Here is a 16,048-nt window from a genome sequence, read left to right on the forward strand (position 1 = left end):
CTTTATAAAAAGTCATATGCAGAGAGGCCCCTGGCTTATGGGAGTCAGGGAGTGGTGTTATCCAAAGGTTATCCCCAACCAGCCATATTTGTTACTAACTCAGAACTTGAGCAAAGTACTCCCTTTAGTGGCCACAGTCTTCACCCACCTGGGCTGATTTCTTTGTCCTGCATATTGAAGTCACCAATGAGTGTCTCCAGCCTCACTTATTAATGGACCTCTTGGCTAATTCTGAGGACAGGAGGATTACTATCCCCACCCCCACCCACTTACCCAGGGCTGTTTACCAACTTATGCAAGGCCTTTGTGTGAATTAGGAAAAAAGTCACCCTTGTTCCTCTATGAAGATGCAGCCCTGCACCAGCCACACATTTTGGGGGTAGAGTAGGAGACTGGGCTTTAGTACCATTCATCCCTTTAGTCTGATGCTTTTGTGCAGTGCACGCACCACACACGCAGATGCAGCAGTCCTATTCATATCGTGAGTTTCTCTTATCTGGAAATGTTCTCTTATGTAGAAATGTCCCCTTATCTGGGTCTCATACCATTTCTGCTCAGTCATGCAATTCCTAATGGACGAGTGAATCCTAGTTTCCTAAACGGCTTCTTGATGCCTTGCAAAGGGACTGCCTCCAAGGTGGAGTTGCCCACTCATGGATCTGGAAGACATTTGGATCAGTGGGCACAAATGATGGACTATTTGGATGTTTTTCCTTCAGGCATGAAGAATCCCTTTAGGAAACTATGACTCATCAGTCTGTCCTAAGTGACATGACTGTATTTAGGCAAACAGTATTTTTCCAGCCAATTATTTCCCTAACCTGACCTGAGCCTCAGAAAGTCAGTGATGCTCATAAACATCTCGAGGGTTTGCTTTGCCTTTCTCAGTTGGAGGGATGCTGACCAGAGTCCAAATCACAGCCTTCTGGATGTTCAGCCCCATCTTTACTTCTAGCACAGGATCTGCTCTCAGTGGGGTTTTCCTGTGTGAGCTCTCTCTCTCTTTCTCATCCCATGACTTAATTACTGAGAGGTCATCCAACCACTCTGTCTTGTCTTAGAACAAGAGAAGACCTCGTCAGTTCTCCTGGGCTGCATCAAAACTGAGAGTTCCTGCACACATTACCCTTCCAGACCAGGACATGCATTGAGAGTTGTGGCCATCGTCTCGCTCAGTGGGTGAAGGAAGCCCATCTGCCTCCTGTTCCCCCAGACTCTACAGGAAGCTCAGTGATGCCTTGTGCTTCCCTGACTCTCTCTTGGGTTCTCACTCATACCCTAGTGAAGGTGCAAAGGAGAGAGAAGAGCTCCTGACTTGTCAGCCCCCAGCCATTAGCCCAATCATGACAGAACTATAATTCCTAAGTGTTACATATAAGAAGCAGTCAGCGATCACAGATGTGGGATCCCACCTAACTAGTCTATGGCTATCAATGCCCCAAACCAATAAATGCTGTAAATGCCCCAAGCAGTGTAAATGTGTGCTCATTACCATAATTCTGGAGAGGGATGTCCCAAATCGGTCCTGCTATCTCATTTTCCATTGTCAGGCCATTTTTTTTCTGTACTTTGCGGAAGACTTTTAGTCCCCTGTAGGAACAAAAGGATCATTTCAGTTCCTAAGTGCTCATACTAATAATCCTAAATAATCACCTGAAATTGCTATCAAAGGATGATCCCACTTTCAGGAACTTACCCAGGTCCCCAGGGTTCTGACGAGGGAGGCTGTGTGGTCTCCCTAGGCAGGACTACCCTTAGGCCAGTTTCAGAGAATCTGCCTCCACAAACCAACTCCTGTGATTAGGATCTTCTTTTAATGGAACAACAGGTTACACGACGGCTTTGGGGTTCAGAGAAACATATGGGAAGAGAAAGGCTATTTGGCTACAGATTCTAGCAAATCCCAAATGGCCCCCAACAACCTTGCTGGTGGGCAGCTGGTTGTGTACAGAGGGGAAGGAATCTTGTTAATTCAAAGGGCAGAAAATGAAAGCAACGTTTTGAATTAGCAAAGTACGGCTTATCTGATATTTTTGTTAGTGAACAATAGGGTATCTAGTTGCTGCAAAGGAAAGACTTATAAACTAATATCAGTTGGAGAAAGTTTTGGCATGGGTGTAGAATGGCCTCCTGGTATTACTTCCCCTCCCATCCTCTTCTGGTGTAGTGCCTGTTCCCGGCTAGGGGGTGTTCTGTAAGTGTGTCACTGCCATGTACTAACCCTGGTCTTTTCCCTCTCTGCCAGTACACTTCTAAGTTACTGTCTTGCAAGGTGACTTCCGAGGTACTTTTCAATTTGTTTGTCTTGGTCTTACTGAATGCATGATCCAGCTGCATGCTGTTGTGGTTTGCCATTTCCTGAGGAGTTAAATGAAAATGGCAAGAAAAATGACTTGTCTCCATATGTATTTTTTTTGTGCCTTTTCTGAACTATGGGACTGCCTCAAAATGTTGGAGTCCATGCAACAGTGATACACAATGGTGTGCTTTGCCGTGCTGTGCTGTGGAGGCGAGTGGGAGGGTACTGGGGAAGACCTTGCCTGCTCACGGATCTTGAAGACGTTTGGACCAGAGGACATAAGTGATGGGCTATTTTGGTTTTTAAAGTTTCTTTAGGAATTAATAGCAAGTATACTTGGTCTGGTTGGAAAACAGTGCAGCTCATGCAGATTGAGCTATTGATTTTCACCCATTTGTTTACCTTAACATAAAGCTAGAAAGCTCCATTTTATAGATTTAATATGAACCATCCTAATCTACAAATTTATCAAATGTGAACCATCCCAGGCCTCCCTCCCTCCAATCTTTAAACGTGTATTTTTTAGAAACTCTAAGCCTTGATTTCTCCAAAAGCCTCCTTGTTTAAGAGACAAGGTCTTACTCTGTTGCCCAGGGTAGAGTACAGTGGTGCAGTCAGAGCTCACTGTAGCCTTGACCTCCTGGGCTCAAGCGATCCTCCAATCTCAGCCTCCCAAAGGGCTGGAACTACAGATGTGTGCCACCATGCCCAGCTAATTTTATTTTATTTTATTTTTTTTGTAGGGACAGGGTCTCTCTATGTTGCCCAGGCTGGTCTCAAAATTCTGGCCTCAAGTGATCCTCCTGCCTCAGCCTCCAAAAGCATTGAGGTTACAGGTGTGAGCCACTGTTCCCAGACCCCAAAAGTCTTCTTCTTTCCTTTTACACAGATTTCACAAATATATGTGCTATGAGAAGGCATATTTTTCTCTTTTAATTTTTTTTCTATTTTGTCCAGTTTTTCTTTTTGCTGAGAAAGCACAATATTTTTCATATTTTTATTTCTGTATTTTATTTTGATTTTAAAAGAATTATTTCAAATATACAGAATTGTAGAGAGAATCATTCGTTCATTCATTGAACAATTTTCGAGGCTCTACTATGTGTCAGGCATTGTCCTGGGTTCCATGAATACAGCGGTCAACAAAACGAGTTCCTGATATCATGGAACTGGCATTCAAAATAATGTAAGATAATAAAATAATAAAACCCACCTACCCAGCTTTGTCCATTCTTATCATTTCATGATATTTAATATTTTTAAAAGAATACAATTTAAGCCCTCTCGTTACTTCTCCCAGTTCCCTCCTCCCCTACAATCTCGCAGAGGTAACTATTTTTGAGCTTGTCGTTCATCATTTCCGTGCATGGTTTTATACTTATACATGTGTATATACATAAACGACACCTTATTTTTGCATGTTTAAAGACATTCTATAAATGGTAAATCATGTTGTAGTATCTTCCGCTCCTGACTTTGTTCTGTCTGCATTGTTTTTAGATGTGTCCTTGTTGATCACTGTGGCTCTGGTTCATTCTTTATAACTGCTGTATGGTATTCCATTGAATGAATATATCACTATTTATTCAATCTTCTATTATGGAAATGTAGACGATTTCCAGTTTTTCTTACCGTTAGAAATAATGCTTTTATGAATGTTATTATACATGTCTCTTTATGTACCTATGGAAGAACCTCTCTATATCTAGGACAAGAAGCACTGGCTACTAGCCCGATACATCCTAACATTTACTAGATATTGTAAATTATTTTTCAAGTTGGTTGCATTAACCTGTGGCATAATAAGTTTTTGGTCTCTCATTTAGCCAAAGAATTATATTTAAATATAGAGCTGACCTGCTGATTATCAGTAATTTTCTTTCATAAGATATCAAATGAATACTGAGAATGTCATTCTGTACCTTCTTTAATGTCTAATTGTGATTCTCATCTGGAGGATGGCAGTTTGAAAATTAGGACTTAGCCCATCTCCCCTTTGAGTCCATTTAAAACAGTGAAAATCTGGTCAAATATATCCAAGGAAGATAGAGTTGGGCCCACTCTGTCTTCAATTTAAAAGCAGATTGGAAGATGAAATATAAATATTAATATGAATAGGGCGATACTGTTTAACATATCTGTCTTTTGTTTCATATGTCCAAATTAAAATTGTCTATATTGATTGCTATTCAAAGTTAAGCAGTTCACTTGAATTCCCTAAGCATTAGAGAGAAAAATTAATATTAAAGGGTTGTGGAGAGAGAATTGTTTTTTATTCCCCACCAGACCTGAATGTGAATTTGTGAAAGCAATAAAACTTTATTTATTGATTTATGTAGTTTACTTTTTTTTTTTTGAGACACAGTCTCACTCTGTTGCCCAGGCTGAAGTACAGTGGTGTGATCTTAGCTTACTGCAACCTCTGCCTCCCACGCTCAAGCGAGTCTCGTGCCTCCACCTCCTAAGTAGCTAGGACTGCAGGTGCCAGCCACCATGCCCAGCTAATTTTTGTATTTTTAGTAGAGACAGGTTTTCACCATGTTGGCCGGGCTGGTCTCGAACTCCTGATCTCAAGCAATCTGCCCACCTTGGCCTCCCAAAGTGCCTGAGCCACTGCATCCAGCCACAATAAAACTTTAAATCAGATCCTTTTTTGTTTTCCCCTTTCTATTTCCATGGGGAGTGTTGATTGCACCTCTCTGATGTGTCTCCTTCTGGACTCCTTACAGTCATTGGGCAGCAATGTAGGCTGGTGGCCTCAAGCATCAACTCTGCACCCAGAGTGCGGAGTTCAAATCTTGGTTTTGCCTTCTGCTAACTGGGTAATTCTGGGCAAGTTACTTAACCTCCCTATGCTTCAGGTTCTTCATATAAAAAATGGGAGTAATAACAGCATAAATTTTGTAGACTAGTGGTGAGGATTCAAACAGTAACATAGAACTTAGGACGTGAGTACGTCTATTATTAGAGCCCCAGAGACATGTGCCTTTTTGCCCAGAAAATAAAGGAATGAACTTTAGAAAGTAAAGTTAATATGCAGTAATAAACTAGTAATAAAAGCTCTAAATTTGCTAGAGATTCACACACGCGTGCGCACACACACACACACACACGTCTGAATTAATTACAGAACAGATGTTCATTCAAATACCTTGGTTTTTGAAACTTCTGAAGACCAGTTGTGGGGCGGCTGTACTCCCAGACAGCCCTGGGTCATAAGCCTTATGAACCCAAAGACAGTTTTATATCAAGGTTGCCAGGTATTTCAGTAATGATGTTTATTTTCTTGTCTGTGCCATTACTAGCAGCTTTAGATTTCACTAGAAATTTATTGTATGGCCATGGTAAGTGATTGTGTGACCATGGTAAGTGGGCATACAAACTAGGGGAATTAATCAAGAAAAGAGAGCTCATTGTTGGTGTAAGTGAATTATTTGAGCTCTTGACAAGTAGACGTCCAAACCCAAGCTATGTTAAACGTTTCCATAGTTATGAATATTATTTTTCTGCCCATTACACTTTTCATCGCTAAGCTCCATGAGGGAAGGGACTATTCTATCCTCAACAAGAAGCACTGTGCCTTATACTTGGTAGGAAACTAATAAATATGGGTAAATTGGATCTATAGATGGCTTGTAACAAGAGTTCCTAAAGAGTAGAGCAAACTCAATTTGCCCAAGTTGTTTGAGAATCAAAATAGGGTTTAAATAACAAGACGAAAAACATTCCAAGAGGATGGGGATCATAATTTTTAGAACTTTAGATTTATTTTTAGCTTTGATGTAAACCTTTCTGTTTGTATCTGCAATCTGAAAGGCAAAGAGATGATCCTTTTATACAATGTAGAGTTCTTTATAAAATGCCTGATATTTGTATGCCACTTCATAATGTATAAATCCCTTTCACGTGATGATAGAAATAATTATTCCATCATATTAGGCTCTATTTGAGAGCTTACTATGCACTGGGAACTATACTTTACATACATTGCCTCATTGATTTCTCTGTCCAACTTTATGCTGTAGTTTTTATGATCCCCATTTTATATGGGGATACTGAGGCACAGGGGTAAGTGACTTTTCCAGGGTCACAAGGATTTGAAGTAGACCTGCTGGACTTCAGAGACCACAGTGCCTTCTGAGTAAGCCTGTGAAGTGGAGTAGCTGTGTTCTCCATGTTATAGATAAGAAATGTGAGATAAAAGATGAACAACAGAGGACAAAACTGGAAATAGAGCCCAGGACTTCCACGTGCAGCCCAGTGCTGTTTTTCAGTTCTGTGCTACCACACATTAGACTATTAGAAAAATTTCTCTATTTAACTATAGCAGATTTGGAAGCATGCTTTCCTCCTGCTAATTTCTTATTCTTAGATATCTGTGGATATTGAGTGAGTGACCATGATATGCTTATATGCAAAACATATTATGCAAAACACACATGGCTTATGTGCTTAACAGTGCATCATTCATTCAGCAAACATGACTGAGGAGGAATGGGGGAGGCTTCCCAGAGGAAAACACGTTGAAGCTCTTGGTGGTGCATTTATTTGGCAAAGGTGCAGAGAAGCAGGTTGAGATGGACCCCCTGATCTCCCATCTACCCAGAATCTGCTTATGTCTGGGCTCCCACCTCAGCCTGTAACTGCATCTCCTTGCTTCTCTGGAGTTGCCAACTGTATTAGTCAATTTTCATACTGCTATGAAGAAATAACCAAGACTGGGCAATTTATAAAGAAAAGGAGGTTTAATGGACTCACAGTTCCACATGGCTGGGGAGGCCTCACAGCAGAAGGCAAAGGAAGATCAAAGGCATGTCTTAAATGGCAGCAGGCAAGACAGTGTGTGCAGGGGAACTGCCCTTTATAAAACCATCAGGTCTGGTGAGACTTACTCACTATCATGAGAACAGCATGGGAAAACTCACCCCCATATTCAGTTACCTCCCACGAGTCCCTCCTGCTACACGAGAGGATTATGGGAGCTACAATTCAAGATGAGATTTGGGTGAGGACACAGCCAATCCATGTCACCACCATCACTGTCCCTTGCCTAACTGATTATATTTAGAATAAGCAATGCCTTCGTTGCAGTTTGGATAATCAACCAATGTTGGCTCTATTGGACTTTTCTTTAAAATCAGAAACTATACGTCCTAAGCAAATGCCAGAGCAACTGGTAAGAATGCCTGGGCTTGTTTTTGCTGCAGTGTCATGATATAGAACCATTTTTCATATGTTGGCAACCTAAATGCCATTAATCTGGAATCTTTTCTTGATCAAACTGAAACTGGAGCAGATAGGCTGAAGTCTCTTCTCAGGAGTCCATGGACTGCTCTAGTGAATGGAAGGAAGGGAGGCTCTCCCTCAGTGGTAGTGAGCCTACTTGTCCTTAATGTTGTCACCTTTCACTTCATTGATTAGCATATGGGGTCTGAAGTTGCATCAGAATGCTGAGATTGCTTTTATTGATCCAATAACTTTTTTTTTTTTTCATGTAATGGCTTTTTTAGTTTAATTTTGCCCAAGTAGGTTTTTGTACTATAAATATCATCATGGCTTATATAGATTTGCAAAGCTTGATGGACTGAATCCACACTGGTCTCATTGTTTAGAATTATTTTCTGGATTGCTTGTTTATGAAGAGACTGAGATCATCTATAGTGTGCTGTCCAATATGGTAATCACTAGTCACATGGAGCTATTCAAATTAAAATTAACTAAAATGAAATAAACGTAAATATTTAGCTTTTCAACCACACTAGCCCTATTTCAAGTGCTCAATAGCCACGTATGGCTAGTGGCTACCATATTGGATAGCAGAGATTTTCATCATTGCACAAAGGTCAATTGGACAGCACTGATCTGTCGCGTGTAGAGATCTGCTTTATCTGAAAACTTGATGCAGAATCATAGCTAGTTCAAAAACTTGCAGAACATTTCGTGAAAATTAAATCTCTCTATAGTGAAAAGTAGGAGTCAAGTAGCAGATGAATTTTGGCTGTGAGATGAATGCATAACCAGAACCACCCATTCCCCTTTTCCAGTGTCTCTCCTGTCTCCCAGCAGTACTTTATCACTTTCTCCTCTCAAGTTGATAAACAGAAAGGAAGAAAGAAACAAAGAAGTTGGTTTGTGTTCATAATTAACATCCATGAACTCTGCATAATTTTTTTCCCTCTCTTTACAGGTCCTTGAGGCCACACGGGTTAATCGAAGAAAGAGCGCACTAGCTTTGCGCTGGGAAGCAGGGATCTATGCCAACCAGGAGGAAGAAGACAATGAATAAACTTCCTTCAACCCAGGAAGCGTCTGTGGTGCTTGGGAGACCAAGAAACCAAGAAATTTAACAACTGAAAGCATTTTAATGGACTATTTATTAAAGTGCAAACAAACTCAGCAATTCTTATGTAGACCAGAAGCTGCAATACACAATGATGAAACAAAAAGGAAGTCCACCCATCAGACTCTGGACACCCAGGAGTCAAAAGAGAAAGGACTTTTTTTGGTGACTCAATCCCCATGTCTGGTTTTGGGCCAATCCACAATGGATCCAAAAGGACAAAAGATGTTACAAGCAAATCAACATAGTTGCTACAGGCAGAACTGAGACCAGCCTCTCCGGGTGATGAAGGACAATGGTGATAGGGCCACTTAGAGAGCAGTAGGGCCCAGGCTGGTGCAGCCTACATGGCACAGGATATTTCCCTGCACCAGTTTCCCACCTGTCACTCACAGCATCGGAGGGTGTTGCATTAACTCCATTTTCTCCAGCAGCCATAAAATGAATGGCGTTTCTCTCCATATTTGCCCAGAAGAGGCAGTTATTATTCCACTTCTCTTACATTTAATTATTTTTAATTGAGAACAACTCATGATCACAATTCATAAAATCCATATTTTAAGACAATATTTCTTCATGTTGCAAACACAATCTATTCTACATGAGGAGGCTGAGAAAGGGGAAGAGAAAACCAAACCAAATGGATGATGTTAGCTTTAGGATCGTGTCTGCTTATAATATTCACTGATCTGCAGTTTATGAGAACACATTTTCACAGTTACGTTTCTTCATAGGAAAACTATATTTAGTGGGCAACAACTATTTTTATGATGGGATGGGTGAATATATACATGTATAGAATCTGTACACATTGAACAACTTGGTTCAAGATGGTGGGGGCATTTTTAGAGTGGCAATAATTGAAAAAAAAGGTGAACTCTGCCTTGGAGAGGTAGATGACAAGAAATAAAAAGGTGTTTATAACTATTTTGTTTTATAAAGTGGGCCTTAGAGATAGGAAGAAGAATGATGGCTTCTTTTTGGATCAGTCAGAAAGGAAACAGGAAAGAAAAGTCAGGAAGGTAGAGAGAGAAAAAGGGAGGGAGGGAGGAAGAATGGGAACAAAATAGGAGGTAAGAGATACTATTTTTGCTGAGCAACCAGTGTTTTTCAGGATGCTACAAAGAAAAATATAGAATAGAAATTTAAGTACAGGCTTGGAATCAGCTACAAATCCTAAAGATGGGGTGAGTGTGTGTGTGTGTGTGTGTACACCATTGTGTGTTTGTGTAAAATGCGTATGTTCAAGAGTAAGGGTGTATGTGTGTATGTATGTGGATTAAAATTCCAGAGTGACCATGGCACTTGGGTGTACAGGTAATTCCTCCAAAGCTGTTTGCTGGCTTCAGGAGTGGAGTGAGAATTTCTTTTTTATGAAAAGGGATATAAAGGCACCGAGCTGATGCAGTATTTGTAATATTAAATTGACCTAACAAGGTATTTGCATGAGTCACAATTGCAAAGTTTTGAGCAGTTTTGTAATTTGACATTTAGGAAAGTCTCCTATTTATTCTCATGCTTTATATTCATGCTTAGTATACTATAGAGGATGCCAGCTTTAATCTTTCTGTCATTTAAAGCAATATGATAAGGGTATTCAATAATTGGGTGCCCTAAATTTCTGGATGAGAAAATTTTCAGTTCTGGCCTTGAGAAAAAAAAAACAACCAGCCTTCTTTTTTTTTTTTTTTTCTTTTTTTCTCCTTTGTTTTAAAACTGTGGTTTTTAAAAAAAGCAATAATTAAGTCAGACCTCACTAAAAATCATTTTTGTTTTTATATTATGCCATAAGCTCTAGTGTGTTATTCTAACAAGTAGCAATTTCACAAAATTTGTATGTAGATGTTAATGCACATTTCCTTCTTTTATTAGACTAGTGTTGACTCTGGGGGGGACATGTATTCACAGATGAGAAGTAGGCACAAAGTAAAAAATGGAACCATCTACTAACAAGGATCCTTTAAAACTGCCAAGGGAACCAGTAACTTGAAGCCACATTCTACAGATGGCAGCCAAAAGAGCACATGGGCAATTGGCACCATCTTTATATGGTTTGTTCTCCTGAATATTTTGAATGAATTCTCAACAAAATGTTCTAGCCGCTGGGGTCACAAAACAAGTAAGATCCCTGTTGCAAGAAATTCATTTTATAGTGAGGGAGGCTGGCATGGAGACTAACATTCTCAGGAAAATGAGATCGGTGTTAGATTAGAAGTCCTGACATGAAATGGGAGGACCCAGGAAGGAGGATCGTCTTTACCTGAGGATTTCCAGCCAGAGGTCCCAGATGCCTGGGCTGAGAACCCAGCAATAGGGGGCATTCCCAAAGCAGACACAGGGATAAGAACAGAGGAGGCAGTAGCATTGCACAGCCCCAGGCACAGTGGCAGTTAGGATGGCTGGAGAGTAGGATAGTTCTATGGATTGCACAAAAAATGTGATGTGCTTCATGTTGTCTCTGACTCATGGATCTGGTAGAGACCATAGACATGATATAGACTAACTTCCCCGTTTTTCACAAGAGGAAACCATCCTTATGACTTACCTGAAAGTTTTTTGTTCTGTTTTGAAGGAAACCATGTGCTACATGAAACCTACATTTGACAAGAGAATGTACAGCTAAGAGAAAAGCTTAAGAGGCCACACTATTGATGGAATCGCTTTAGAGGCAGATGAAGTGGTCTTTGACCACAGTTGACTGAACCAGAGCACTTATTGCTTAAAGATACAGAGCTGGGGGTTCTTGGGCCATGCTCCGTGTGTGGATAAGGAAAGAAATGCTGTTTCTGGGACTCTCCCACAGTCACAAAGCTGTTTTCACTGTGGCCCCTACATCTCTTAACTTTTGCTAGTACTCCTGTGCTGCCTTCCAGATTACTGCTGTCTATTTTCTTGCTCCACTCACTGAAGATCCTAATATAATCCCATTAAAATGTAAATTACAGTTTACTTGGGAGAGCCAGATTTTCTCTGTGCTCTTGAGTTTTTTATTCATTCAAGAAACCTTGGGCCACCGCTTTGTACATAATACCGTGCTAGGCTCTGGGATCCCAACTGGACCCTTTTAACTTTCTGAAGATGGGACCGTCCCCTGGAGGAAAGTCATTCCTGCCTAATCCATCGAGAGAAAGAGGCTTACGAAAAACTTTGCCTCTGATGCTCGGCCCCACCCCCAAATAGCACGCAAGCTTGTTAACCTCACCTCTTACAAAATGTTTAGATTCTGTAGATGTTAAAAGCCTTTCTGGAAGTATTGCATTCTGCCGTGTTTATAGGTGTTCACTTTCCTCCGGAGCTGATTAACTACTGACATGCCTTGGCTTTCTCATCCAGAAATTATGGAAACAGGGTCTGTCAGTGGCAGGAGGCCGGGCTGTGTTTTACTTGGATGACACAATGCAATTTACTTGCCTATTCATACCCATGCATGCTGCTCACCCTAGACAATGACATATAAGCCGTATATAGATCAGTGTCCACATATATATACACACACACATATATGTATAAAGCGTTACAAGGAACACTAAAACAGTGTTGATTCTTGTCTCTGAAGATGAGTAATTAAACCTTTTTTTTTCCCAACTAAAGAATGGATTTAATTAAACTAGGTATTGAAAAAAAGTAGCCTAAGTGTTAGAGATGGTGAATATATTCCATTTTAGTTTAAAGAACCAATTTCCTGAATTTTAAGCATTCAGTGAGCTGCCAATTTTGATTTTGTGTTGCTCTTTACCCAAATTATGTTTTCTTTGTTTTTCTTTTTTGGGGGGAGGAGGGGGAAAAAGCAGCAATACTGTGTTTGGAAATTATACTCTGTATCTGGCTTTCCTGTGTATGTTAACCACTTAAATGTTATTATCCTGCTTTGGTTTTATAGTGATTGTGAGGCATTCAATGCAAGTATACAGTTATTTTCTCATTAAAATCCAATGTGTGTTGAGTTTTTATAAATAATGGCTGCTTGTTTGACCGTGAGGGAGGGTGGAAGACTGGGCCAAACAGTGGCACGCCAGCGTCCTTGGCCGCTACTGTGTGACAGCTTCTGCTTCCTCATGTTCGGAACAAAGGAACCAATCCGAGCTGAGGGGACGCTGCTGCACCAGGCTGTTCCCACAGTCCCCTTTTCAATGCTGTCCCCAGCCACCCTGGCTAGATGCCAGAAGCTGCAGGTGCCTCTTGAGGACATAGACTCGAAGCCACAGCAAGAGCTGGACAAACAGCAGGATGAACTGTAAATTCCAGCCTTGCCTGTAGCTTTGGGCTCTAACCTTTAGAATACATTCTGAGCACCTGTATTTGGCTCTCCTCTGCAAGGAATAGCTGATGGCTACATGTTGACATGAAGGACTCCTTTTGTTGTATTCAACATAAAGCCCCTTTCCCCAAACTCTTACTCTGGTTTCTTTATTTTCCTACTCTTCTACCCCCAACTCTTTTTCTTTTCTTTCTTTTTCTTTTTTTTCTAGAGCTTTATTATGGTATAATTTACTTAACAAAATTTACTCATTTCTTTTTTTTTTTTTTTTTTTGAGACGGAGTCTCGCTCTGTCACCCAGGCTGGAGTGCAGTGGCCGGATCTCAGCTCACTGCAAGCTCTGCCTCCCGGGTTCACGCCATTCTCCTGCCTCAGCCTCCCGAGTAGCTGGGACTACAGGCGCCTGCCACCTCGCCCGGCTAAGTTTTTGTATTTTTAGTAGAGACGGGGTTTCACTGTGTTAGCCAGGATGGTCTCGATCTCCTGACCTCGTGATCCGCCCGTCTCAGCCTCCCAAAGTGCTGGGATTACAGGCTTGAGCCACCGCGCCCGGCAAAATTTACTCATTTCAAGAGCATGCGAAGACCACAGGTTTATCAGGAAGCATCCTCACCACATTTCCGCCTGTCCTCCCTTCTACTTCCTCCCTCCCGCTTCAGTCTCTAGCTCCTCCATCCCATCACTCAGCCCTGGGCCCCTGGCCCCTGACCATCAGTTTCCTGGTCTTTCCCTCGGCCCCTCTTCCTCGTACTTCCTTTCCAGCTGCCTTTTTCTCTCTCTCCCCATTTGTAACTCTTCCAGCCTTTTTCTCCTCAGGATTTCCAACCATATATTCCTGTTCTGAGCATCTGGGGGTGTTCTGTGGCACCTGTCGGGGCTGACATCTTTCGACCTCTTAAGTGGTAAGAGTTCTGAATTTGGAAGTGGGGGCACCCCTTTAAAAATTTGATCAAAGTCTAGAAACAGTGGATAACACTTGTGAATGTCACTGAGAATGTGACAGGCACTCCAGGCTCTCCATGACTGTGATATATTTATATTGATTTCCATTTTACACAGTAGGAAACTGCAGCCCCAGGAGGTTAGTTTTTCAATGCATGGCTTGTAAATGGTAGTGCTTGCATTTGAACCCGGGCTCTTAACCGCTCTTCCCACAGAAGCACACATTGACAACTTCACATACAAGGTTGAATAAGCCTGTTGATGTGTGTGAAGTCGAAATGGGCTTGTACCATCTCCCCGCACTGTACTGTACAGGAAAGGGGCTCTCAGGGATCAAAGCCAAGGCTGTGATAGGAGCCCAAGTCTAGGGGAAGAGTGGGGTTTTGGTGGGAGCAGCAAAGAACTTTCTTCCTTTGGATGAACTTTCTCTGGGTTCTTCTCTTTGAGATCATCTCTCCCAGGAGATGGTGACAGCAGACGACCCAGGCATCCCAGTTGCCAAAAAAAGGACCCAAAATTGACTGCAAATAGGGTGATAAAAATGTGATAAAATTAAATTGTGGTGATGGTTGCACAATTTTCAATGTACTGAGAATCATACACGAGTAAATTTTGTCAAGTAAATTATACCACAATAAAGCTGTAGCAAAAAATAAAAGAAAAGAAAGAAAGAAAGAAAGGAAGGAAGGAAGGAAGAAAGGAAGGAAAAGAAAGAAAGAAAGAAAGAAAAAGAGTTAGGGGTAGTAGAGGGAGCAGAAAAATAAAGAAACCAGAGTAAGAGTTTGGGGAAAGGGGCTTTATGTTAAATACAACAAAAGGAGTCCTTCATGTCAACATGTGGCCATCAGCTCACTTGCTGATGAAGAAGAAAACTTGCTCTCCAGGCTGCCTCCAAGAACCAGGGGCAGTGGTGCTGTGACCACCTATGGATTCAGTCCTGGTCCTGTTTCCATCCATCGCTACTAACATCTGGAGGCTTCAGGCAGAGGTAGGGATGAGATTTGGCAGGCAGGTGTGCTGGGAAGGAAGGAACTCAGGCCATGTGTGAAGAAGCAAGTCTGCTGCAATGGTAGAGGAAGGTGCAACACTCACAATAGAAGTTATTTTTGGGGAGGCTCCAACCACAAAACTACCAATGTTAAAAGGCATTGGCCAGGCGCGGTGTCTCATGCCTGTAATCCCAGCACTTTGAGAAGCTGAGGCAGGCGGATCACCTGAGGTCGGTGTTCAAGTCTAGCCTGGCCAACATGGAAAAACCCTGTCTCTACTAAAAATACAAAATTAGCTGGGCGTGCTGTTGCATGCCTGTAATCCCAGCTACTCGGGAGACTGAGGCAGGAGAATTGCTTGAACCCGGGAGGCAGAGGTTTCAGTGAACCCAGATTGTGCCATTGCACTCCCACCCGGGTAAGAAGAGTGAAACTCTGTCTCAAAAAAAAAAAAAAAAAAAAAAAAAACATTAACCCTCTACCCAGTGAAGGGCAGTTATGCAGGCTCTTTGCTCTGTGATGTGTGTCTGTGGGAAGGGATGGGGGCCTGTGTCCATTATCCAGGCTCATCTCCCCTGTTCTGTATTTGTGGCAGAGACTGTAATTGTGAGACTACACAAGGCCATGAGGTTACTTTGGAGCACACTCATTTTAATTATGGGGTTCCTGGGCCATGAGAGGGTGGTGACTATATTCCTCTCTACACAGAACCCACATCAAATTCAGAATTGAGCTGCTAGGGACATAGAGAACAAATGGGAAATTGAAAAGGAGAATGCAAAAGGTTTTAAATGTACAAGATGACACCAGATGAAAAAATGGGGACTCAGCAAATAACTGGAGATGCCACACCAGTAATTTCTAAGTGTCGCCCAAGCATTCACATGCTTTCTGCAGGAGAAAGAAGAGTATTTGCGTGGTGCACATTGTTTCATGTTGCGAAGACATGGTGATCTCAATGTCAGTTAACCTTGATGGGAGAGTTATCCAAACTCTGAATGGAGAGTTATCTTTGTTCTAAATTCAAAGTGGGCGGACTCTGAACAACTAGAATGAGACTACTGCTACCCGAGATAAGTAAAATCACAAATCAGTTTGGTTTTTCTCTGCCTGCTCATGTATGGAACATTCAGTGATCCACCTGCCTTGGTCTCCCATGCCACTGCACTCTAGCCTGGGTGAGAGAGTGAGACTCCCGTCTCAAAATATATATATATATA

General features: G+C 41.7%; 1 protein-coding gene across 10 annotated transcripts in view; it reads left to right on the forward strand.

Moving 5' to 3' along the window:
- Positions 1-12,593, forward strand: part of PALM2AKAP2 (PALM2 and AKAP2 fusion) — a 538,968-nt gene extending 526,375 nt beyond the window's left edge. For 5 of the 10 annotated variants that reach the window (XM_031654861.1, XM_021927808.2, XM_031654859.1 and 2 more), the window contains 2 exons: positions 2,246-2,284; positions 8,487-12,593. In XM_031654861.1, the coding sequence (XP_031510721.1) occupies positions 2,246-2,284; positions 8,487-8,585 (138 nt within the window). In that variant the 3' untranslated portion in view covers positions 8,586-12,593. The remainder of the gene's footprint in view (positions 1-2,245; positions 2,285-8,486) is intronic. The other 5 variants (XM_031654860.1, XM_031654862.1, XM_031654863.1 and 2 more) reach the window with 2 other exon arrangements.
- Positions 12,594-16,048: the final 3,455 nt, after the last annotated feature.

Source organism: Papio anubis, chromosome 13 (assembly GCF_008728515.1).
Source record: "Papio anubis isolate 15944 chromosome 13, Panubis1.0, whole genome shotgun sequence".
Taxonomy (NCBI): Eukaryota; Metazoa; Chordata; class Mammalia; order Primates; family Cercopithecidae; genus Papio; species Papio anubis.